This window comes from Coregonus clupeaformis, chromosome 26, assembly GCF_020615455.1.
Source record: "Coregonus clupeaformis isolate EN_2021a chromosome 26, ASM2061545v1, whole genome shotgun sequence".
Classification (NCBI taxonomy): Eukaryota; Metazoa; Chordata; class Actinopteri; order Salmoniformes; family Salmonidae; genus Coregonus; species Coregonus clupeaformis.
In genome coordinates, this window is record NC_059217.1 from 14,164,761 (window position 1) to 14,188,511 (window position 23,751).

General features: G+C 41.4%; 1 protein-coding gene across 1 annotated transcript; it reads right to left on the minus strand.

Annotated features, from left to right (window-relative positions):
- Positions 1–4,519: 4,519 nt before the first annotated feature.
- Positions 4,520–8,673, minus strand: LOC121540406 (prothymosin alpha-A). Its single transcript, XM_041849253.2, has 5 exons — positions 8,502–8,673; positions 5,906–5,974; positions 5,537–5,627; positions 5,211–5,293; positions 4,520–5,127 (listed from the first exon to the last, which is right to left on the minus strand). The coding sequence occupies exons 1-5, from the start codon at positions 8,544–8,546 to the stop codon at positions 5,086–5,088; spliced, it is 330 nt and encodes a 109-aa protein (XP_041705187.1). The 5' UTR covers positions 8,547–8,673; the 3' UTR covers positions 4,520–5,085.
- Positions 8,674–23,751: the final 15,078 nt, after the last annotated feature.

Genomic DNA, 23,751 nt, shown 5'->3' on the forward strand with positions numbered 1-23,751 from the left:
TGTGTAAGTTGTGCCAAGAGACTCCGTTTTTTTTAACAAGCTATGTTTTCAAAACTGTTATGTTTACATGAATTCTGATTCTTTCCAGGGATTCACAACATCTTGAAAGATATGTAGATATATTTGTTAGAAAGAATACTATATTTCCCTTGATGTAGTGATGCTGAATGTAAAGAATGGCTCAACATACCCCACTCTCCCCTACCTGGCTGTCAGTAGGCTGTATGGCTGTCAATAGGACAGGAAAAGGCAAACATGGGGAGGGACCAAGAAGGCTTGAGGAAGGCTTTAGGCAATACAAAGTCATTTGTACTCTAATCTTGCCATTTTCTAGTGTATCTTATATATCTAGGCCTATGGTGATGTGCTGGTTTATTATTATTCATTAGGCAGTCTACAGAAGACAGCTCCACCAAGGTGGCGGCAATGTCAAATGGAGCAGCAGTACTTCTCTTTAGCACCAGGTGGCAGTAGAGGAGTATGAGATACAGCACCATGCATTGTGGCTCTCTGGGAGATGCTGTGGAGTGTGCTTCTCTCTCTCTTCTGTCTATCTGCCAGGGAACTAAAGCCTGGGGTCAGAACACACACACACACACATTATACTACTCCCTCCTTCTGCATACAGAGAGAGAGGGAGAGAGAAAGTGAGAGGTGAGATATTGAGAGAGTTCTAGAATCCAGGCATTCCATTTGGATGTGAGGCATATACATTATGTTCAAACAGAGGACACAGCAGGGTTCTCAAGACTGAAAGGAAGAGATGGTTACAGAACCTAAGAGCCAAACTAACCCTTTGGACTGGTACACTGCTCATGATCCTGGCTAGAAGCAATACTTAAACACAGCAGTTGAAAACTGTTGACTTAGTGGCTGCATTCCACTCTCTTCCCTGTGCAGCTTTTCCAACCAGCTGGGCAGACAGCTCCATGAAGAACTTGTTGATTTGTGAGTAACTGAAATGGTCTATGTAATTTGGGTGAATTGCGGTAAATGGAGCACATTCTACTATGTAATTTGGGGTTATTGAGCTGGGGAACTATTAGTGTGCCATTTTAGTCTAAATGTTGGTGTAGCTACATTGATGTGTTTCAAATCATATTTTGGTGAGGGTAGCAGTGAAATTGGCTTTTTATTGTCTTCTTATTGGGAACGGAATGAGGGATCAGGATTGAAATATGTTTGCACTCATCAGTACAAAAGATCACTCTAGCTACAGTATCACTGTGACATAGCAAAATGTGTAGTGCAGGATAGTATTGGATTTCGTGTGTGTGGTACAGTGTCATGGCATGCATGACGAAATACAGTGTTAATCTGTGACCCAGTGAGAGACTAACCTTCAGCCTCACACTGACCAGTTGACTGCTTTCTTTAGCGCTCTCTAGCTGACACACACACATACAAACGTATGCACGCACGCACACACGTATGTGTGACTAACTGGATTTGAACCTGCATGTGCATTACAAGACAGTGTTAACTCACTGAGCTAAACCCTGGTCTAGTTTCCCTTAGACCAGGAAAGACACATGCATGCACGCATGCACACACACATTGAAATCAGTAAACATGTAACATGTAAACACCTCCACAGGAAACAGCAGAAGATTACCAGTCTTCTTTTAATTAAGACTTTATACCATGAGCTCCGGTGCCCTGGTTTCCTTTTGACATCATGGAGACAATCAACACCAGCCTCCCTGCTTCTTCTGACGAGTCAGAGTCAATCCTGTTTCCTCTAATGAAAAGCTTATTAGCACCATGGGTCATTGTCACTGTCTGCCGTATGTGAAAATACAATTTGGAAGGTGGAGAATGTTTACTGTTCATCCAATGACCAAATACTCTAACCTTACAATGTGAGACATAAACTATAATACAAAATGAAACTATCATACAAAAAACGATTTGTAATCATACATGTACACAGCATGCTGTGCAACCTGACATTTTATTTTGGGAGCACCAGTGCGACTATAAAAAAATCACCCAGATAATAATTGTTGTAATGATTAGCCTACGCTGTACCGTTCACCCAGATAATAATTGTTGTAATGATTAGGCTTCGCTGTACCGTTGTTCTCGAGTGCCCTAGAGAAAATGGTCTCTGACTAGACATGTACAACACCCACATAGAGACAATATGGCATTAGGGTTAAAGCAACACAAAACAAGTGAAATTAAGTTAGCGTAAAAGAGGGGCCAAAGAGGAGGGGGAGGAAGAGCAGGACATCTGCACAGCTGCTGGTGCTCCACCAGACTGGAGAAGAAAACTCACCATCTGGGCCTGGGATACGGAGAGACAGACGGACAGGGGAGGAAATGTAACACTTGGACCTGGGGTTAGGGATTGAGGGAGGGAAGGAGCGGAATATTTTAGGATTTGGATCTGAGCCAGAGTTAGGTGAAGGAGGGTGTAGGGGTTGGAGGGGAGGGTGGAGAGAGAAAGGGGGAGCAACGGAGGGGAATAGGGGGACAGTATGGCACTTTAGGTTGGGTATGAGGGGAGGGAAGGACGTAGCTGCATCACACTTTGTTCTGAGCCAAGGTTCGGTGAGTGTGAGTGAGTGAGGAATGGAGGGAAGACTGGGAGAGAGGGAAGGAGGGAGGGACAGAGGGAGGGTTAGCGAGAGAGAGAGAGAAGGGAGGGAGGGAAGGAGACCATTTGGCACTTAGCTCCCCTCATTGTCATCAGTGCCACCCTGGGGGCTCCAACTCTGGGTCCTGCCCACACCTGCACCCCCTTCTTCTCCTCCCTCCCACCCTTATGGCACTCCCTCTCTTCTCTCTTTTCTACCGCGAACACATTCACTCTATCAACATAGACCCCTCCTTACGTCACAAAAATTACTAAAAACCTGTTTTTGCTCTGTCATTATGGGGTATTGTGTGTAGATTGCTGAGGAATGTATATTATTTAATCAATTTTAGAATAAGGCTGTAATGTAACAAAATGTGGAAAAAGTCAAGGGGACTGAATACTTTCCGAAGGCACTGTATATGTATATACAGTATGTATATGATGCTTCATTAGATTAGTATTTAATAATAGATCAGTATGTGTAGTAGCCTAATTGGAACAATAATTTTCAGTAGCAGTATCCCCCATTGAAATAATGCATGTTCATGTATTCCACAATACATTATAAAGTCTGTTCCCTTCTGCTTTACACCTTACAATTTTGATATCTCGGCCCCTCTACTGCACGCTATGTTGATATTCTGAATAGATAGATACTTTATTAATCCACAACATCCAAAGCTATTTATCAAAGATTAGTTATGTCAACATAGCCGACAAGAGTGAAACAGAAAACACTAGCGGCATGTTTCCTTGAAATAGAAAAACATCTACTTGTTCCACTTGTTTAGGAGGCTGCAGTGGCAGTAGCAGCATTGGAGGAGGAACCACAGCAGTTTCTTTCTGCTCTCTGGTTGACTGGTTCTTATTATTAACATAGCATAGCTGCTTCTCTCTCTCTGTAATAGAAAAACAAGGAGAACCAGGGCACTCTTCATAGTACTCTTAAAAGTGCCTTTATTGCTATGGCATGTTCAGTGGAACAACTTTTAAAACTCTGACTCGTTTCGGCATGGCTTTCGTCAGGGAGTGAGGTTGTTAGTTTGTGTCAGTGGTTAAGTTCCTATTGGCCTCACAGGAAACCCACAGAACCAAGAGCTGCTTTGGCCATTTCCACTCTGACTCGCCACAGCTCTCAGAAACACCTGACTACCGCACCATGTGACAGGAAGCGGTTTTATGTCTGTTTACATCCCACCTGAAACCGTGTTACCACATAAAGCACAACCACAGTGACACATGGTAGGCAAAGGAATGAGTTGTAATACTGCTTTTAACATAATGTATGTGTGATGTGATAATGTAACTTGTGAGGGAGGACAATAAAGTTGTATTATATATTGGTGTTTATGTGGTTATTATCGTGTCATAATAAGGTAGTTGATTGATGTAATTACATGGAAGTTATATATTGAGCAGATTAATGCTGTTAGGTTACTTTTTGATTTCAACATCTACTCTTCTAATGTCAAATGAAATGACACAGTCCATTGGGCTATAATAGTTATTAAATATTTCCCTGGTTATTTCCTAGAAATTAACCCCTAAGAGCATGCAGCTGTTGTGGAAATGGTCAATTAGCACTTCATGTATTTTTGTTTTGATGTGTGATATTTGGTGTTTAAAGAAATGTGTATCGGAAGTAAGGATTCACTCAGGTAAATGTATTAAATGCAACATAATTTACCAGATCTTGAAGTCTTTAAGATAAGGCATGAATAATTTACATTGATGTACAGTTCTAACAGGCCAATAAAACACATGAACAGCATATCTGAAAACGATACTTTTATAGATTATAGAGCCAAAAGCTGCATGATGATTTTCATAGTTGAGGTGGCTGTCTGTAACATAACATTATGAAGTCCCATCTATGACGGGGTCAAAAAAACAAAACAAAAAAAACGAATCAGAAGAAATTAAGAACTCACAAAATAAGATTCCGGTTTATTGTTGTTCAAGAAATTCACACATACATTAAACAGGCCACAACAGACAGCCATTTAACAGACAGAAAAGACACCTCTTTTCTTTGGCCTTGCCATCTCATACAAACCAACTTTGTATGGTACAACTAAAGTACAATTACAAAGTTACTGGAATGCTTTGAATTTAATTGTTTTCTGAAATTTGTACAAGTTTGTGTTGAGATAGCATGACATGGTCAAACCACAAGTAAAGTCTATTTCATAGAGAAGCATCAACTTCAAAGCACCGTTTGGTAACCAGAGATCACTGTCGAAAAATGGCTAACCTCCTAACAATATGTACAAAAATATAAAATGTAAATAAAAATACAAACAAATTCTCATTTTAAAGTACTGTATCTTGTTAAGAAGGTAGAACTTTGACGTCTTGGGTTTTCTAAAAAAATTTGCAGTTGGGTGTGTGTGTACACGGACGTTGAACTCTACTTGATGATGACCACAGTTTCCCTCCAAAACGCTCATCGGTCGAGGAGAGAGGTTGCAGCAGCTTCCAGCGGGTTGAACACAAAACTCTTAATCATCGTCGGTTTTCTGCTTCTTCGTTCCAACATCATCCTGCAAAGAAAAAGTCAATATGTGATCAGTAATTTTTGTTTCTATGTGTAAATGCAATAGATAGATTCAAGTTCTTACATTACCTCGTCATCATCATCCTCATCATCCTCTGCCGCCCTCTTGCCTGCACGACCCTCGACCTCATCGTCATCATCTTCTTCATCACCTTCAGAGAGGAAGACAGGTTTAGTTTCTAGTAGTTACAGTTTATAACACATAGAGGGCGCTCCAACAAAACAATTTCTCAGGCAGACTGCCTCAGACTAGTACAAGCAAATAGACATCACTGCCACAAGGTGAATATGTCAACATGTAATGGATACTCTGCCATCATACATTTACATTTAAGTAATTTAGCAGACGCTCTTATCCAGAGCATCATAGCGTTGTGAAAGACCAGACCACTTACCCTCAGCATCATCTTCCTCATCCTCCTCCTCTCCCACATCATCATCATCCTCCTCTACATCATTGTCCTGATCGCCATTCTCCTCAGCTTCCTGTGGAAAAACAACACAATGCATCAGATATGTTTGTCTCCAGGGAAAAATACATGCTGGATGAAACACTGTATTATTTCGGCGTGGTGATATCTTGTTAGTAATAAAAACAAAAGAAAACATGAGTTGCCTCATAGATTTACTTCTACAAATACCTTTTTATAAGGGTAATGAAGAAGACAGGTGAGGACAGGTGTAAAGAAACTGATGGGGCCATCTTAAAGGTAAAATGGAGAAAAGGGCCAATTAAAGGTAAAGTCCTAAAGGTGAAGTCTTACAGCTTTTCCGTTGGCTGGGGTGTCTTTTCCATTTTCTGCCTCTTCAACAAGCTTCTTCTCTTTCAGGTCCTGGGGGAAATTGAAAATGAGAGACTGTTTGAGTCATAAGGTGTGTGGCACATGGTGGATAAAATATATATCACAGGTTCAATCAAGGTTGTCACACACACATCCTCTCTCCCTCCAACCTCACCTAAAGTTGTAAAGCATGCTTTCGTTTTTCATTTGAAATGCGATACTTTGATCCTAAACCTTCTATTGGTTGCTTTTCTGCTCTACTCCCCGCCTACTTTTGGAGATCTAATAGAAGTGTTGCAACCTGACACCATGAGCGAGTTGAGTGCAACGAGCATTGTAGTTCAGTCAAGGACCCATGTAATGGGACGCTATGAAGACACGCCCGGAAAAAGACTACAAATCCCCTTGAACCCTGTTTTAACACAGCCAATAAGAGCGTCCAAACGAACGCTACCAGAAGGAGGCTGACTAAATTAACTCCAGGGAAGTGAGACAATAGCGTCTAGAAGGGATATGCGTTTGATTGACTTTCCATTCTACAAATGAAGACAATAAGGTTTGTAACCAATCAAAAACCATTCTGATTGGGTGTTGGTGTTCCATTAAAGGTCTTTATGATAATATCAGGCTATGTTAACGACTTTTCACTTGAAGGACAAAGGCACTTTTTCCAATAGCCCTTTTTAGTGCCCCCCCCCCCCCCAAAAAAAATAGATTGTCTTACTCTCATTAGTTTTAACCTCTTCCTATAAGGAAATCTATTCATGAATTAGTTTGAGTAGAGCTGAGCCCATACGCCGGTAAGCAGCTACATCCCCCTGTACCCTCCTTCAACAACACCTTTACATGCCAATATTGTATTGTAGCCTATATATAGGCAACTACGCACAGCGGCGCCGCTGCTCCAATAGCGAGGGAAACTAAGCATAAATGTCATCCTATAGACTAAAAGAGACATCAACATACCAAATGTGTTTTATCATCACCGGGGTCGTTTGAACAACATATGATGAGTGGACCCTTGTGGCTCAGTTGGTATACCATGGCGCTTGCAATGCCAGGGTTTTGGGTTTTTGTCCGTCCACCCCCCCGAATAGGGTTACGCTGTAAAGGAGCTGGTGTGTGAGAGAAAGAGAGAATGAACACAGTTCAACTTTTCGCTCGCACTCACGTCCTACACTGGTTATTCATATCGTTATTGCGCGCCACCAAAGCCCACATATACACTCATCGAGTTCGATTTATCATAAGACTACCGCTGTCTAAATCAAAATATATTTTCTCGCCAAATATGACCAAAGTGAATCACTGTCTGGATGACACACTTCGTGCGCTTTTTTTATAGAAAGAATGTCAATCCAAATTTGGTTTACAAGCCAACTGATGCTCTTAAACGGGAGACTCCGGAGCTCCGATCGAGGCTCCGTCACATTGCGCGCAGACAAGCCTGGTGGAATGAACACACCGCGGGGTTTATCCATGTCAATACAGCCGTGAATCACTCAACATAAACACAGAGCTCGAAGACAGGAGCAGCTATCGTCACTCCGTTTACAGTAAATATAATTACTCCTGTAGCCTATTCATCTCGTACTTAGGTCGGGTATAATTGTTTTATGTTGGTTACGTTATTAAACATTTACGCGCTGTTTAAATCCCTTTCACCTCATTCTGTATTATAAAAGGCGCGAGGCTTTTATGCCCGAGCCATTCCCCATAAACTTCTATATCAATATCATATACTCCATGAAACCACCTCCAAAAACAATGGGATATATTCAAGTAGCAAGTTATGACAGACCGGTGCGTGGTACAAAATTGGAGAATGGATCAGTAGCCACTATAGCAGCCGCGATTGCGTCCGGCAACTGCAATGTAGCCTATGATATTAGATGCACACAAAGCTAATTAATCGAAACGGTAAACCAGGCGTGCGTGTGTGAGTGAGTTCTTCAAAAGAGCTTAAAATCGGTGTTCAAGTGAACGGATACGTTAGCATAAACAAAGAACCGCGCGCAGACTGTTATACTCCGGGCAATAAAAGCATCGCTTGGCGTGATTGTTTCAATAGACTAGTGAGGTGAGTGCAACTTTGGATACAAATTGTTTGGCTACATTTTAGTCATTTAGCAGACGCTCTCATCCAGAGCGACTTACAGTTAGTGCACACATTATTTTATTTTTCATACTGGCCCCCCGTGGGAATCGAACCCACAACCCTAGCGTTGCAAACGCCATGCTCTACCAACTGAGCTACATCCCTGCCGGCCATTCCCTTCCCTACACTGGACGACGCTGGGCCAATTGTGCGCCGCCCCATGGGTCTCCCGGTCGCGGCCGGCTACGACAGAGCCTCCAATAAATAGAGATCTCCAATAAAAGTGTTTCCATTCCAACATCCGCAACAGAAGACACATCCAAAGCCAGCTAGGTTTAATGAAGCTCGGATAAACACTTGTTCCAGCTTCCGATAGTTGTTCTCCATTCAAAATCTTAAATCCGGAATATATTTGAATGAAAGAAAGTGTAGAAATTGTCATTTATTCATCACTCAGGTCACAAGTTGCCGTCCACTTACCTTGGCAGAGATCTCCTTACTAGTTTCGACTTTTGTGTCAGCCATGTTTCTGTCTTAGCCTAATGTAACAAATGTTGGGCTCGTAAAAAAAGGATGATAAATAATGATACAATCCACTCAGTCCGACCACTGTAAAACAAAAAAAGACAGCCAATAGTGCCAGTGGCATGGCTCGACCGGGGAATCTTTAATATACAGTTGTGGGCGGAGTCGGGGGACGGCCAGTGCGTTATGATTGGTCCATAATTAGGACAATTTCTAGCCCCGATTGGTCCGAGGGGAACAATGGACAGTATTTTCTGAGAGGCGCTCACGCCCCCTTACCAGCCTCTCCGAATCATTGCTGTGACAAGTGGCTGTCCGTAACCCGCGCTGGGATTGATGACCCCCATAGCATAGGCTACTCTCTGTCAACACAAGATTAAATGTGTCAAAGTGGACGATTCTCGCGTCAGGACGTAATATATGCCAATATTAAATTACAACTCCCACATAGGATATGTCCAATAGTGGACAGATGGATTCAGTTCTAGACTATTGCATTGGGCAACATGTAACACACATATCCGCAGTTGTTACACGTAATAACACACTTATAACGTTATTACAAATAGTCTAACCTAATCAATCATTACTTAAAAAGGTTATTTAATGTTTATTACATGAGATGTTGCTGGTTGACCCTGCGTGCACTTTCATTTGACTGATAGACGGTCTAGTTTGCTAAAATACACATCTTTATATTCTGTATATTAATTAATGTAGCCTAACTAATGTAATGAAGAAATGTAACAACTTCAAATGGATGAACTGGCTGCAATGATTTAAAAGATCTTCAATGGCTTATTGTGGCATTCAAAGAAGGAAGCCTATCTCTAGTTTACTCACGACAGACTGACGAATAGCCCCCCTCTCATCCTCCCCCTTCCTCCCACTCTACTTAAACCTTCCTCTCCACCGCACTCCTCACCCCCCCCCCCCCTCTCCGCACCCACCCTTCCCCTTCTTTATCTACGCCCCTCCCTCTGTTTTTTTTTCTCTCTCTCTCTCTCTCTCTCTCTCTCTCTCTCTCTCTCTCTCTCTCTCTCTCTCTCTCTCTCTCTCTCTCTCTCGCTTTCTCTCTCGCGCGCGCGCTCTCTGGAAACCGAAATGCGCGTGCGCCCTTTTCCGCGGTTAGAAGCTTCCCTTTCCCGGCTCAGACATTATTGTGTGTTTGTGTGAGTGAAGGTCGACGCCACCGAGATTTACTTCTGAAACATGTTTAGAGCATATTTGTTGGAGGATTCATTGTTTAGAAATAGCAATCAGTCAGGAAATGCATTAATAGGCTACTTTATGCACACACTTTACGCACACTGCGCTGAAATAAAAATTGAAGTCATAATAAGTTGAACCTATAGCCTACACCAAGGAGTCAAGGCAAAAAACTCACACATTGTCAGAAAATAAATGTAACAGTGTTGCATAGTGATTCCTTTTATGCATGAGTGCACCATTGAGGTAAAAGGAGATACTTACCTCACCAAGATGGCTTTTTCCAAGTGCCATATGTCGTCGTGATTGTAAAAGAACTAACCTCATTGGTAGATGAACTGGAACAAACATAATCCTGACGCTTTGCGCCCATGGATTGGATAATCCGACTGTCAATCAAATGTAGTACTCCACTAGGGGTGTTTGCAAAACCTGGAGAGTGTGGTTTTTAAACCCTCAGTACTGGATAGCACGAAGTCACTGGATGCTGACATACACTACCAGTCATAAGTTTGGACACACCTACTCATTCAACGGTTTTTCTTTATTTTACTATTTTGTACAATGTAGAATACTAGTGAATACATAAAAACTATGAAATAACACATATGGAATCATGTAGTAACCAAAAAAGTGTTAAACAAATTCTTCAAATTCTTCAAATAGCCACCCTTTGCCTTGATGACAGCTCTGCACACTCTTGGCATTCTCTCAACCAGCTTCATGAGGTAGTCACCTGGAATGCATTTCAATTAACAGGTGTTCCTTCTTAAAAGTTAATTTGTGGAATTTCTTTCCTTCTTAATGCATTTGAGCTAATCAGTTGTGTTGTGACAAGGTAGTATACAGAAGATAGCCCAATTTGGTAAAAGACCAAGTCCATATTATGGCAAGAACAGCTCAAATAAGCAAAGAGAAATGACAGTCCATCATTATTTTAAGACATGAAGGTCAGTCAATACAGAACATTTCAAGAACTTTGAAAGTTTATTCGAATGCAGTCGCAAAAACCATCAAGCGCTACAATGAAACTGGCTCTCATGAGGACCACCACAGGAATGGAAGACCCAGAGTTACCTCTGCTGCAGAGGATAAGTTCATTAGAGTTACCAGCCTCAGAAATTGCAGCCATAATAAATCCTTCACAGAGTTCAAGTCACAGACACATCTCAACATCAACTGTTCATAGGGGACTGTGTGAATCAGGCCTTCATGGTCGAATTGCTGCAAAGAAACCACTACTAAAGGACACCAATAATAAGAAGAGACCTGCTTGGGCCAAGAAACACGAGCAATGGACATTGTGAACGGAGTGACGCGGAGACGCGGTGTGTGTGAACGGATGATCTCCGCATGTGTAGTTCCCACCGTAAAGCATGGAGGAGGTGGTGTTATTGTGTGGGGGTCCTTTGCTGGTGACACTATCTGTGACTTACTTAGATTTAAGCCACACTTAACCAGCATAGCTACCACAGCATCTGCAGCGATACGCCATCCCATCTGGTTTGGGCTTAGTGGGACTATCATTTGTTTTTCAACAGGACAATGACCCAACACACCTCCAGGCTGTGTAAGGGCTATTTGACCAAGAACGAGAGTGATGGAGTGCTGCATCAGATGACCTGACCTCCACAATCCCCCGACCTCAACCCAATTGAGATGGTTTGGGATGAGTCAGACGGCAGGGTGAAGGAAAAGCAGCCAACAAGTGCTCAGCATATGTGGGAACTCCTTCAAGACTGTTGGAAAAGCATTCCAGGTGAAGCTGGTTGAGAGAATGCCAAGAGTGTGCAAAGCTGTCATCAAGGCAAAGGGTGGCTATTTGAAGAATCTCAAATATAAAATATATTTTGATTTGTTTAACACTTTTTTTGGTTACTACATGATTCCAAATGTGTTATTTCATAGTTTTGTTGTCTTCACTATTATTCTACAATGTAAAAAATTGCAAAAATGAAGAAAAACCCTTGAATGAGTAGGTGTGTCCAAACTTTGGACTGGTACTGTATGTTAATGAAGATTTTCAATAAATAATGTATTTTAAATGGCCTATTGAGACAGTTGGGCTATGCACCATATGGTATGAGCCCATTGACATAGGGCAATGATGTCAGTAGTTTGTTGCAACAGTTGTACATAGGGTAATATTTATTAGGCATTTGCACAATAACAATATGTGCGGTTGTTATTTTCAGAAGTGAATAAAATAGGAAATAGAAGATGGAAAAAAGTGAAAGTTTTGTGTGTCAACAAACAATATTCAACATTTGCAAAGAAGTTTGACTGCATGTTTGTAATCTTACATGCTGAAAATGTACACTAATGTATGGTAAGTATTCAATAATCAAAGCAAGCATGTGTTACATTTGTAAGGAATTGTAGGACAGCTGTGTCAGGTTGCTTTGTGTTACGTTGTAGAAATCAAAACGTCTCTTCCTAAGGAGGCCCCGATGGACTCTACATGCTGTGACCTGCAGAGAGGATCCAGGCTGGGATGGGAACATGTGTGTTGTCCTGTTACAGAGATGGGATCTTATCTCACACGGGCACATACATAGTACATACAGTACACACACACACACACACACACACACACACACACACACACACACACACACACACAAACACACACACACACACACACACACACACACACACACACACACACACACACACACACACACACCTTTCTCTGTGAATGGATAAATTACTATCTGTGGTAGAACAACATAAAGAAAAGCTGTGTGATTGTCAATGGGCTGCCTGTCTGTCATATTTAACATCAAATTGTCCTGACAGAGTTACTGTATCATGTTTCTGTGCTATTGTTACCACAGCTACTCTCTCCTCTTCTCCCTCTAGTGGAACACTCAAGACACTGGAGGAGCTCCTCAAACAGATGGGAAAATAGCAGTGCGGGCCAACTTTTAAAGATTGACCGAAAAATGTGAGTTCTTCATTTGCCTCTATCTTATATTTTTAATTTAAGTATCTACAAAGCATGTTGAAAGATTGTTTTGGGCAGACAGAATCTGCATAGGTTTTCTCACCTACACAGCATTGCTTTACAGTAATCAACATAATAGTAGCTGTTCGTGTTCTGCAGCAGTATTGGGTTTGATGTGTTCAATAATTTCAGGGGATTCTAGAAATGATACTGTTGCAAATTCTGTCTAGATCTGACTATTACACATTAATAACACGTTTTTGCAATGATGAGCAGTATGCAACAGCCTCCTGAAAAGAAAAACCAATTCAATAAATTTGATTTGGCCCCAAAGGGTAATTGTTGCTGAGTATGACTATACGGACAACAACAACAAACAACAACAGATTACATAATGAATACTCCACACAGCCAAAACCATATATTATAGATGAACAATACATAACAAACAACTGATAAGAAAGTTCACGTTCTCTCTGTCTCAAAGTGTTATCAGCAGCTGTGTATGTGTGCTGGGTGATCTGAAAAGTCATAGTCAATCAATGAATAATATAATAATACTTTTAGCAAAAATGTTTATTTTTAATTCACAATCTGTAGAAGCAATGAGAATAGAAAGGTTCAGAACTTTTGTAAAACATCACAGTACGGTTGAAATATATATGGCAAATAGAAATCCTATATGGATGGTGTTAAGAGATAGATGGGAGGTATTGAATAGAGTTGAGTTGAAGGATGGGACTAATAACAAATAACAACAAATAATAACAAAGATATCTAATAATGTAAGCATACTGTGTCCATAATAAGTATATAGGTTGTATGTTGGGAGCTTTTGGGAAAGAGCACAGTTAGAATGATATGGCATATAGAAGCAAACCGGATGGACATCATGAAAATGATCGGAGAGGTTGAGAGTAGAAGTTCAGGAGCAAAAAAAATTTAAAGATATATATATATATATATATATATATATATAATAGAATTATTGTAAAATTAACTCTGTCCATAAGGTGTAGATAGTAATTATAGACCGGAAGTAGAGGCCTGGGCATTGTTGTTCACTAATTTACTCCAAGTAGGGAAAGGATGGTGGGGTTGAAAAGTAATAAAGGGGAGTATATATATAAAAAAAAATGTTTTAAAAACATGGGGGATTGGAAGTGATGCAGACAATTACATTGATAGAAGATACAATCTATCTGCAATATTAAGCTGATCCATTCCCCCACCCCAAAAAATAAAAAATAAAAAATGATAAGAAAGTTCACGTTCTCTTTGTCTCAAAGTGTTATCAGCAGCTGTGTATGTCTGCTATCTATCTGACAGACAGCATTTATCAGAATATTATTTCAGAGAAACAGGATTGTGGAATCACCTACAACAAACAACACATGCTCATTGTTTGTGTGATATTTTTTTTCATTTAGCAGACGCTCTTATCCAGAGCGACTTACAGTTAGTGAATGCATACATTTTCATACTGATCATTCATATAACAATTTATAAGAGTAGTTCTATGTAGTTATGGCTAGTTAGTTAGCTAGCCATTTTATGTCCAGTATTACTGTATTGAATTATGTTAATGAGAATGGATGAGAATCAACTGGAAACCCATAGGATAACTGTTCAGGAATACACACACACACACACACACACACACACACACACACACACACACACACACACACACACACACACACACACACACACACACACACACACACACACACACAGTATTCATGATGAACTTTCTCTCTCTACTATCTCTCAATTTGTTTTCATTAAATTCTGAGTGTATATGTTTGTAGACAATCCTCCATACATTTCGGAAGTTGTCATTTTGTGGATGGTGACTGACTGTAGTATTTCATTGGATTGCTAGAGACATTTCACATAAGAGGTGCAAGGATGAAATAAAAGCAAGAGTCTGATGCAGGTGACTGACAGGTTCTGGAGAATTATGCCATTGCTACCCTGTGAAATTAAACGCCCCTCCCACTTTAATTCCAGATCATGTCCCCTAATTATATCAAATTTGTGAACATTTGTGAAAACACGGTCATAAAGCCTACAGTGCATTCGGAAAGAATTCAGACCCCTTGTCTTTTTCCACATTTTGTTACATTACAGCCTTATTCTAAAATTGATTAAATTGTTTTTCCCCCCTCATCAATCTACACACAATACCCCATAATGACAAAGCAAAAACAGGTTTTTAGATATTTTAGCACATTTATTGCAAATAAAAAGCGGAAATATCGTATTTACATAGGATTTCAGACCCTTTACTCAGTACTTTGTTGAAGCACCTTTGGCAGCGATTACAGCCTCGAGTCTTCTTGGGTATGAAGCTACAAGCTTGGCACACCTATATTTGGGGAGTTTCTCCCATTCTTCTCTGCAGATCCTCTCAAGCTCTGTGAGGTTGGATGGAGAGCGTCGCTACACAGCTATTTTCAGTTCTCTCCAGAGATGTTTGATTGGGTTCAAGTCCGGGGTTTGGCTGGGCCACTGAAGAACATTCAATGACTTGTCCTGAAGCCACATCTGCGTTGTCTTGGCTGTGTGCTTAGGGTCGCTGTCTTGTTGGAAGGTGAACCTTTGCCCCAGTCTGAGGCCCTGAGCGCTCTGAAGCAGGTTTTCATCAAAGATCTCTCTGTACTTTGCTCAGTTCATCTTTCCCTCAAGCGTTCATCTTTCCCTCCTGTTTTCGTTTTGTCATTATGGGATATTGTGTGTAGATTGATGAGGAATTGTTTTATTACTTTCATTATCAATAAAACATCACAATAAGATGTAGAGGGTTCGATTTGCCTACTGGGGTGTAAGGAGACCCCCAACACCGCTAAAACCATTGACAACTGTGTGCCGTTTTCAAGGGATTGTTAAACAAATGTTAACTATTTGGTTGAAATATATCATCTCTTGAAAAGCATAGTCAGAACTACACATTTTCGATGATTCCATGCAAAAAAATTGCGCACTTTTAGCTCTATCATCAGAGTTATGTAGCAAGTAGGCCTAACTGCATGAAGTAAACATCAATTCATCATGTAATGTCAGATACGTGAGGGTAGCCTCATGATATCTCTCAATATTGGCCACCATTGATTGGATATTTGAGTGACATAAAATAAAAGTGAACTATACCTGAGTGGTTTAGGTTAATTTCCCATATTTTGTGGGCCCTGCCTGTCAAGCAAACCCACAGTGTCATCAGCTGTCAGGGTGGCTGGTCTCAGACAAGTCCGCAGGTGAAGAAGCCAGATGTGGAGGTCCTGGGCTGGTTTTGTTACATGTGGTCTGCGGTTGTGAGGCCGGTTGGACGTACTGCCAAATTCTCTAAAAGGCCTTTGGAGGTGGCTTATGGCAACAGCTCTGCTGGACATTCCTGCAGTAAACATGCCAATTGCACGCTCCCTCAAAACTTGAGACATCTGTGGCATTGTGTTGTGTGACAAAACTGCACATTTTAGAGTGGCCTTTTATTGTCCCCAGCAAGGTGCACCTGTGTAATGATCATGCAGTTTAATCAGCTTCTTGATATGCCACATCTGTCAGGTGGATGGGTTATCTTGGCAAAGAAGAAATGGTCTTTAACAGGGTTGTGAACTAATTTGTGCTCAACATTTTAGAGAATTAACATTTCTGGGATCTTTTATTTCAGCTCATGAAACATGGGAGCAACACTTTATATGTTGTGTTTATATTTTTGTTCAGTGTATATACAGTACCAGTCAAAAGTTTGGACCCACCTACTCATTCCAGGGTTTTTCTTTATTTTTACTATTTTCTACATTGTAGAATAATAGTGAAGACATCAAAATGATGAAATAACATATGGAATCATTTAGCAACCAAAAAAGTGTTAAAGAAATCAAAATATATTTGATATTTGATATTCTTCAAATAGCCACACTTTGCCTTAATGACAGCGTTGCACAATCTTGGAATTCTCTCAACCAGCTTCATGAGGTAGTCACCTGGAATGCATTTCAATTAACAAGTGTGCCATCTTAAAAGTTAATTTGTGGAATTTCTTTCCTTCTTAATGCGTTTGAGCCAATCAGTTGTGTTGTGACAAGGTAGGGGGGGAATACAGAAGATAGCCCTATTTGGTAAAAGACCAAATCCATATTATGGCAAGAACAGCTCAAATAAGCAAAGAGAAACGACAGTCCATCATTACTTTAAGACATGAGGGTCAGTCAATACGGAACAATTCAAGAACTTTGAAAGTTTCTTCAAGTTACTATGATGAAACTGGCTCTCATGAGGACCGCCACAGGACTGGATGACCCAGAGTTACCTCTGCTGCAGAGGAGAAGTTCATTAGAGTTACCAGCCTCAGAAATTACAGCCAAAATAAATGCTTCAACATCAACTGTTCAGAGGGGACTGTGTGAATCAGGCCTTCATAGTTGAATTGCTGCAAAGAAACCACTACTAAAGGACACCAATAAGAAGACGAGACCTGCTTGGGCCAAGAAACACGAGCAATCGACATTAGACCGGTGGAAATGTGTCATTTGGTCTGGAGTCCAAATTGGAGATTTTTTGTTCCAACTGCCGTGTCTTTGTGAGACGCGGTGTGGGTGAACGGATGATCTCCTCATTTGTATTTCCCACCGTAAAGCATGGAGGAGGATGGCTGTCATGTGCCTTTTACTGAGGAGTGGCTTTCGTCTGGTCACTCTACCATAAAAACCTGATTTGTGAAATGCTGCAGAGATGGTTGTCCTTCTGGAAGGTTCTCCCATCTCCACAGAGGAACTCTGGAGCTCTGTCAGAGTGACCATCAAGTTATTGGTCACCTCCCTGACCAAGGCCTTCTCCCCCGATTGCTCAGTTTGGCCGGGCGGCCAGCTCTAGGAAGAGTCTTGGTGGTTCCAAATGTCTTCCATTTAAGAATGATGGAGGCCATTGTGTTTTTGGGGACAGTGCTGCAGAAATGTTTTGGTGCCCTTCCCCAGATCTGTGCCTCTACACAATCCTGTCTAGGAGCTCAATGGACAATTCCTTCAACCTCATGGCTTAGTTTTTACTCTGACATGCACTGTCAACTGTGGGACCTTAAATAGACAGGTGTGTGCCTTTCCAAATCATGTCCAATCAATTGAATTTACCACAGGTGTACTCCAATCAAGTTGTAGAAATATCTGAAGGATGATCAATGGAAACAGGATGCACCTGAGCTCAATTTCGAATCTCATAGCAAAGGGTCTGAATATTTATGTAAATAAGGTATTTATGTTATTTATTTGTCATAAATTGGCAAAAATGTATAAAAACCTGTTTTTGCTTTGTCATTATGGGTATTGTGTGTAGATTGATGAGGATTTTTTTTTATTTCATCCATTTTAGATTAAGGCTGTAAAGTAACAATTTGGAAAAAGTAAGGTGTCTGAATACTTTACGAATGCACAGTATATATATATATATATATATATATATATATATATATATATATATATATATATATATACACTGCTCAAAAAAATAAAGGGAACACTTAAACAACACATCCTAGATCTGAATGAATGAAATAATCTTATTAAATACTTTTTTCTTTACATAGTTGAATGTGCTGACAACAAAATCACACAAAAATTATCAATGGAAATCAAATTTATCAACCCATGGAGGTCTGGATTTGGAGTCACCCTCAAAATTAAAGTGGAAAACCACACTACAGGCTGATCCAACTTTGATGTAATGTCCTTAAAACAAGTCAAAATGAGGCTCAGTAGTGTGTATGGCCTCCACGTGCCTGTATGACCTCCCTACAATGCCTGGGCATGCTCCTGATGAGGTGGCGGATGGTCTCCTGAGGATCTCCTCCCAGACCTGGACTAAAGCATCCGCCAACTCCTGGACAGTCTGTGGTGCAACGTGGCGTTGGTGGATGGAGCGAGACATGATGTCCCAGATGTGCTCAATTGGATTCAGGTCTGGGGAACGGGCGGGCCAGTCCATAGCATCAATGCCTTCCTCTTGCAGGAACTGCTGACACACTCCAGCCACATGAGGTCTAGCATTGTCTTGCATTAGGAGGAACCCAGGGCCAACCACACCAGCATATGGTCTCACAAGGGGTCTGAGGATCTCATCTCGGTACCTAATGGCAGTCAGGCTACCTCTAGCGAGCACATGGAGGGCTGTGCAGCCCCCCAAAGAAATGCCACCCCACACCATGACTGACCCACGCCAAACCGGTCATGCTGGAGGATGTTGCAGGCAGCAGAACATTCTCCACCGCGTCTCCAGACTCTGTCACGTCTGTCACATGTGCTCAGTGTGAACCTGCTTTCATCTGTGAAGAGCACAGGGCGCCAGTGGCGAATTTGCCAATCTTGGTGTTCTCTGGCAAATGCCAAATGTCCTGCACGGTGTTGGGCTGTAAGCACGGTGTCGGGCCCTCATACCACCCTCATGGAGTCTGTTTCTGACCGTTTGAGCAGACACATGCACATTTGTGGCCTGCTGGAGGTCATTTTGCAGGGCTCTGGCAGTGCTCCTCCTGCTCCTCCTTGCACAAAGGCGGAGGTAGCGGTCCTACTGCTGGGTTGTTGCCCTCCTACGGCCTCCTCCATGTCTCCTGATGTACTGGCCTGTCTCCTGGTAGCGCCTCCATGCTCTGGACACTACGCTGACAGACACAGCAAACCTTCTTGCTACAGCTCGCATTGATGTGCCATCCTGGATGAGCTGCACTACCTGAGCCACTTGTGTGGGTTGTAGACTCCGTCTCATGCTACCACTAGAGTGAAAGCACCGCCAGCATTCAAAAGTGACCAAAACATCAGCCAGGAAGCATAGGAACTGAGAAGTGGTCTGTGGTCACCACCTGCAGAACCACTTCTTTATTGGGGGTGTCTTGCTAATTGCCTATAATTTCCACCTGTTGTCTATTCCATTTGCACAACAGCATGTGAAATTTATTGTCAATCAGTGTTGCTTCCTAAGTGGACAGTTTGATTTCACAGAAGTGTGATTGACTTGGAGTTACATTGTGTTGTTTAAGTGTTCCCTTAATTTTTTTGAGCAGTGTATATATACTACCGTTCAAAACTTTGGGTTCACTTAGACATTTCCTTGTTTTCGAAAGAAAAGCAATTTTTTTGTCCATTAAAATAACATCAAATTGATCAGTAATACAGTGTAGACATTGTTAACGTTGTAAATGACTATTGTAGCTGGAAATGGCTGATTTTTTATGGAATATCTACATAGGCGTACAGAGGCCCATTATCAGCAACCATCAGTCCTGTGTTCCAATGGCACGTTGTGTTTGCTAATCCAAGTTTATCATTTTAAAAGGCTAAGTGATCATTAGAAAACCCTTTTGCAATTATGTTAGCACAGCTGAAAACTGTTGTGCTGATTAAAGAAGCAAAAAAACTGGCCTTCTTGAGACTAGTTGAGTATCTGGAGCATCAGCAATTGTGGGTTCGATTATAGGCTCAAAATGGCCAGAAACAAATAACTTTCTTCTGAAACTCATCAGTCTATTCTTGTTCTGAGAAATGAAGGCCATTCCATGTGATAAATTGCCAAGAAACTGAAGATCTCGTACAACGCTGTGTACTACTCCCTTCACAGAACAGCGCAAACTGTCTCTAACCAGAATAGAAAGAGGAGTGGGAGGCCTCGGTGCACAACTGAGCAAGAGGACAAATACATTAGAGTGTCTAGTTTGAGAAACAGGCGCCTCACAGGTCCTCAACTGGCAGCTTCATTAAATAGTACCCGCAAAACACCAGTCTCAACGTCAACAGTGAAGAGGCGACTCCGGGATGCTGACCTTCTAGGCAGAGTTGCAAAGAAAACGCCATATCTCAGACTGCCCATCTTAATCTTTTATTTTTATTGGCCAGTCTGAGATATGGCTTTTTCTGTCTGGCTTGTGAGAATTAATAGTAGATGTTCTAACAATACATTATTGTCTTATAGGCAGGGACCAGCATCCAGCAGCATCTGGATGGCATCACCGGAAGTCAACAGCCCTATCTGCTTGACATGGGTACCTAGTTAACGACTACTTCATCATGATCGACAAACATGCAGTACCTTGTAAGGCATCTTGCTCACTGGGCTGTTTTAATGAGCTTTTCAAAGCTCACGTTGTATTTGGTCCCTCATACAGTCAGAGTCTGGCAAACATGTACACTTCTCTACAAATAACAATCTACAACATTGACGTTGAAACAACTAAGGCAAATCCCAGGGTAGCAGAGCTGAGGGCCTTTATCGCTGCTAACACTTTTGCAGCAAACAATTTTGGTGATCACATTGTGATTCAGCTCTGTATAATAAGAGTATTGTAGATATTTGTGCCACGACAGTAGCTCATCTCAAAGCAGCAGGAGTTGGTGAAACAACAGTGAATACTTTAGTCAGTTCCATGGAAGAGGTAGTTGATGATATCCACAGTTAAGGTAAAGAGTCAGTGAAGAAGTGTCTGTCTTTACAGGAAACTGGCAACAATGATATTGGGTGTAAAACAGATCAGGGTTTTGAGCAAATGGAAAATCCTTTCAGTGTATTGAATTCTGAAACCAAAAGGTTGAAATATTTCTCAGAGAAGTGGGGAACTGTAGATCCAGTTGAATATGTTCTTGTCACAAGATTTGACACGCGATGTAATAGAACCATTGGAACATATAACCAGGTTATAGTTACAGATAAATTATGTACATACCCATTTTGCAGACGATAGAGTCTATGTAAAAATACACACATAAACTAAATGTTCCAGCCTGTGGATGGTCCCAAAGAAAGTCTACTTAATGACTTAAATGATGGAGCGTTCATTGAGAATCATGCTATATTCTCAAAAGAGAAACTTGCGAAACAAATTCAGCTCTTCTATGACGACTTTGAAACCGCTAATACTCTTGGATCGAAGCGTTATGCACTATGTGATAGGTGTTAAAAAATCTTGTCTGTTAAATTCATTACAGTACTTTCATGCAAGTGAGAACTTTTCAGTTGATATCATGCATGACATCTTGGAGGGTGTTGGGTGTAAGGGTTGGTGTGAGGTGTGACCCAGGTGCGGTGCAGGATAGACAGTAGGCAGTAGGCAGAGATGGTGAAACAAGGATCTTTACTGGTGGTCCCGAAGCCAGGATACAAAACAACAGACTTAACATGATAAAAGAAAGGTGGAGCAAATCAGTCTCCAAAAACAGGCTGACAGCCAAAATACGAAATAGTAACTATGACTGAAATAATAACGAAACAGGGAGAACACTTCTCGAGTACCTGTACATACTTCTCCAATCAGACACTGATTAGTACTGCTGAGCACAGAGAAACTAACAGAGAAAACTGAGCAAGGGAAGTGAGGGCATAAATACACAGGTGAACAGATAGACACAGGTGACACCAATAGGATGGTGATTAGTCCAGACTTTGAGTAAGGAGGTGCCTAAGGTTGTCGGAGGATGACACCTAGTGGGTCGCTCCAGAACTGCGACCCCCTCCTGAAACAGTTGGGCATGAGGTTAAATTGCTACTACAGCACTTGCAAAACGAGCATTTAACCTAAAAGGAAATTGACATGAGAATTCAGAGCTTCAACTATGGTTATTTGGAAAGAAACAACAGACCCCCTGCAGTGACGTTATTTCAGGGTTACAATGATTTTGCCTTAACTGACATTCAGTCTTGGTGTCTACTACGCAATCTACCACTTATCTTTGGTGACTTGGTGTGTCCAAATTCTCAACACTGGCATTTGCTGTTATTGTTGCTTCAAATAGTCCAGATTGTATTTTCTGTAGTGTTATCAGATGGTATTACAGTCTGTTTGAAGCACTTGATTGCCGAACACCACAGATTGTGTAAGCATTTGTTTCCTGGAAATAGGTTCTTACCCTGGCATAATTCTATGGGGCATTATCTGAGATACATTGAGAAAATCAGCCCTATTCTCCATAGCGGTTGTATGCGCTACGAAGCAAAACCCAATAAAAAAACTGAAAAAACGAGTGAAAAGCTTTAATACATAACTAAAACTTTGGCCAAGAAACACCAAACCCACATGGCATACAACTGGCAAACCTAGATAGATTGGATATTGATCCAGGGGAAATGGTGTCCTTCATTGTAATGGAAGGAGCTCATTAGATAGCAAACGCACTCCAGGTGTCATCTTCCACTAAGGTTTTGGGTGTAAAATGGGCCAAACATCAAGGGAATGTTCCTGTAGAGGTTACACTGAGTGTACAAAACATTAGGAACACCTGCTCTTTCCATGACATAGACTGACCAGGTGAATCCAGGTGAACGCTATGATCCCTTATTGATGTCACCTGTTAAATCCACATCAATCAGTGTAGATGAAGGGAAGGAGACAGGTTAAAGAAGGATTTTTAAGCCTTGAGACAATTGAGACATGGATTGTGAATGTGTGCCATTCAGAGGGTGAATGGGCAAGACAAAAGATGTAAGTGCCTTTGAATGGGGTATGGTAGTAGGTGCCAGGTGCACCGGTTTGAGTGTGTCAAGAACTGCAACGCTGGTGGGGTTTTCAGCCTCAACAGTTTCCCATGTGTATCAAGAATGGTCCAGCACCCAAAGGACATCCAGCCTACTTCACACAACTGTGGGAAGCATTGGAGTCAACATGGGCCAGCATCCCTGTGGAATGCTTTCAACGTCTTGTAGTCCATGCCCTGACAAATTGAAGCTGTTCTGAGGGCAAAAGGGGGTGCAACTCAATATTAGGAAAGTGTTGCTAATGTTTGGTGTACTCAGTGTATACTGTTCAGATTTGGTTGTTTGTGTTAAAGTTCATTGTGAGATGTTGTTGATTTTAAATATATTCTTTAAAGCGTTCGACATACAGATGTCATATGGTGGTGATGATTCAAGTTTGTTTGTGGTCCCGTACTGCTTCATGTGATTTTTTTCCCACGCTTGTACTTGGTACCAGAACAATTGTACATATTTGTACATATACCTACAGATGTCATGTAGGGAGATTTCGGAATCAAAAGGCCATGCCCCTGTGGGGAGAAATTCCCCCACGGAGGCACG

Bases quoted from the DNA above. Each gene is read 5' to 3' on its own strand.
- LOC121540406 (XM_041849253.2), bottom strand. From the start codon at position 8,546: ATGGCTGACACAAAAGTCGAAACTAGTAAGGAGATCTCTGCCAAG. The intron at 5,975-8,501 runs GTAAGTGGACGG...AATTTCCCCCAG, and splicing joins GTAAGGAGATCTCTGCCAAG to GACCTGAAAGAGAAGAAGCT. The intron at 5,128-5,210 runs GTAATGTAAGAA...TTTTCTTTGCAG, and splicing joins ATGAGGATGATGATGACGAG to GATGATGTTGGAACGAAGAA.